General features: G+C 42.2%; 1 protein-coding gene across 3 annotated transcripts in view; it reads left to right on the forward strand.

The window, feature by feature from the left end:
* The first annotated feature begins 199 nt into the window (after nt 1–199).
* LOC122539669 (heat shock protein 30C-like) overlaps nt 200–2,954 on the forward strand; it is a 4,452-nt gene continuing 1,697 nt past the window's right edge. Inside the window, exon 1 of one of the 3 annotated variants that reach the window (XM_043674664.1) lies at nt 200–635. In XM_043674664.1, coding sequence (XP_043530599.1) covers nt 422–635 — 214 coding nt within the window. In that variant the 5' untranslated portion in view covers nt 200–421. The remainder of the gene's footprint in view (nt 636–2,954) is intronic. The other 2 variants (XM_043674662.1, XM_043674663.1) reach the window with 2 other exon arrangements.

Genomic DNA, 2,954 nt, shown 5'->3' on the forward strand with positions numbered 1-2,954 from the left:
GAAAAACCAAACACTGCCTCGTCATTCCTGCTTGTTATTTCAATAAATTATTCCCCTCTGTGTTTGAACAAACCTCACTTTCCCACACAGACTCAGCCTTCTGCTCAGCTGTCAATCATTAACATTGTCCCGCCCATCTATGATGTCACTGACTGAGCACATTCCAGAAGCCTGTGGATGTCCTCCAGCGGGTGTCACTGAGTCGAGTCATTCTTGTTTCAAGTCAGGCTGAGATGTGACGTCATGTATTTTCAGCTCAAGTGTGATAAACCCAGCAAACTTGAGGACATTCTGGAAATGTCTGGATTTCTGACAGTAGAATATATAAGGTGTGAGCTCAGAGTGCTGCAGCAGATCAGAGACTGAAGACTGGGAGTTCACATCAGTCAGTTTGAGGGAAGTGAGAGAAGAGGCAGAGACAATGCTGAGCTATCGGGCTTTCCACCCTTCACGTCTGTGCCAGCAGCCTGTATACACACTGGCGCCTGTTGCACACAGGCTCTGGGAACCACTTGAATGTAACATGTGGGAACAGGTGGAAGAAGCGAGAAAGGGCATGAAGTTCATCCATCGAGTTCTTGAGGATCTGACAGCAGAATGTTTTGGGGAAATACCAGGAACTGGAGACAACAAATCTGATGCTAATGGAGAAGGTAAAAGACAATCCGAGGACAAGGATGGAGATGGCTTTTCTGTGTCCCTGAATGTCCAGCACTTCCCCCCAGAAGACCTGAGGGTGAAAGTAATTGGAAGAAAAGTGCTGGTGACAGGAAAACACGAGAAGAAATGTGATGATGGCAGCGGCTGTTACAGCTACAAATATGAAGAGTTCAGGAGAGAATTCCAGCTGCCAGAGGATGTCGATGCTGAAGCTCTTCGATGCTGTTTGTCACAGGACGGTCGGTTGAAGGTTCAAGCCCCGCGCCTGGCACTGCCAGCTGTGAATGAACGGACTGTACCCATCAACATCACCTCGGATACGATAACCACTCCCCGGCTCAATCCTGACCTAGAGGCAGAGAAACAGGAGAGTGGGAAGGATGTGGGGATCAAGAAAGCTGAAGAACAGATGAGCGGTTAAGACTCTGTTACAATGAACAGCTGAAGATGTAATAATTGTTCAAATGCAGCAATGAATTTCTGTGAACGTGAGATAAAGAGATATTGCTGTCCAATTAATAGTTTTCAACTTGGAAACCGATAAAGTGCTGTTATGATGTTCTTGTGGTTTATTTTTGAATGTATATTGGAAGAATAAATACTTTTGAAATTTAATTATAATGATTCTGCCTATTTACTTGATAAAAAGAAAAGTGTGTATCACTCTAACTTACATAATTCTCATTTAAGGGAAAGAAGTCTTTTTTACTTGGATTAATTTAAAATACAGAAACAAAATCAGGTGGTCACGATCTACCTATGTCTGAGCTCAGGTCTGTCAAAGATGTCAAGCTACTGTGAATAGACTGTGCTGAAATAATTGTGTACACCTCGGTCTCAGGGATAATCCCTGCAGCGTCACTATCATGAGCAACTACAGGTTGTCATCCAACTCAGACACCAGTCTGTCCACCACTCAGTTATTGAACGGTGGGAAACACTTTCATTGTGGTTAATTGATCATTGTAACTGTCAGGGAGAGAAGGTGAAGTTACTTCCATCAGAAGCAACAAATATGTCAGTTTCTGTTTCAACAATATTAATGATACTACACACCTCAACATAAAAAATTGGAACAGTGTTGGGACCCACAATTATTCACAATTTACAGAGATGATTTGGAATTGACAACCACGTGTAATGTCTCAAATTTCTCAGATAACAGTAAGATGAGTGGCACAGCAAAGTGGTGGACTGTGAAACTTTGCAGAGGAACTTAGATATTTCAAGTGAGTAGGTAAAGGTCTGGCAGAAAGAATGCAGTGTTACTAAATACGAGGTCATCCATTTAGGTAAGACTAACAATATAAAGGACTATTACTTGAATAGTAAAACGTTGCAGCGTGCTGTGATGCAGAAGGATCTGGGTGTCCCTGTGCATGAATAATCAAAGGCAGGTATAACACGTAATTAGGAACGCAAAAAGAATGTTGTCTTTCATTGCAAAAATGATTGAGTTGAAAAGCAGGAACGCTATGTTGCAGCTGTATAGGGTACTCGTGAGGCCACACCTGGAGTATTGAGTACATGTTTGGTCTCTTACGTGAGAAAGGATGTACTGGAATGAGAGAGGATGCAGAGGAGCTTCACACGATTGATTCTGGAGTTGAGGGGATTGACGTATGAGGAGAGACTGAGTAGAATGGGATTATGTTCATTGAAATGTGAAAGAATGAGTGGGGATCTTATAGAAACACGTAATGTTATGAAGGGAATAGATCAGATAAACGTAGAGAAGATATTTCCACTGACAGGTGAAATTGCAACAAGAGGACACAGACTCAAACTTAGGGGGAGCAGAATTGAGAATTAACTTCTTCACCCAGAGAGTTGTGAATCTATGGAATTCTTTGCATACTGAAGTCATTGATGCTACTTCAGTAAAGGTTTTTAAAGTTAAAATAGATTTTTTTGAACAATGAAGGAATTAAGGGTTACAGTGAGAGGGCAGGTAGGTGGAGCTGAGGGCTCAAAAAGATCAACCATGACCTTATTGAGTGACGGAGCAGGCTGGAAGGGCCAGAGGGCCTACTCGTGTTCCAAGGTCTTACGTTCTTATGCTATTATGTACATCAGTAGGTCATTCCACCCATCAAACATATTTCTGTATTCCATAAGGTCAACAACGATTTAATGGTGGACAGAACACTGCAAGCCTGCCTCCCAGGTAACTGATCACTCCTTATTTAAACAACAATCTGTACAAAGCCTCAAAGGCATTCAATGCTGTAGCCTCCACTGATCACTGGGGAAGAGAATTCAAACTGATAACCCCCAAAAGAGTACAATTCTAG

The sequence above is a fragment of the Chiloscyllium plagiosum genome, chromosome 33 (assembly GCF_004010195.1).
Source record: "Chiloscyllium plagiosum isolate BGI_BamShark_2017 chromosome 33, ASM401019v2, whole genome shotgun sequence".
Taxonomy (NCBI): domain Eukaryota; kingdom Metazoa; phylum Chordata; class Chondrichthyes; order Orectolobiformes; family Hemiscylliidae; genus Chiloscyllium; species Chiloscyllium plagiosum.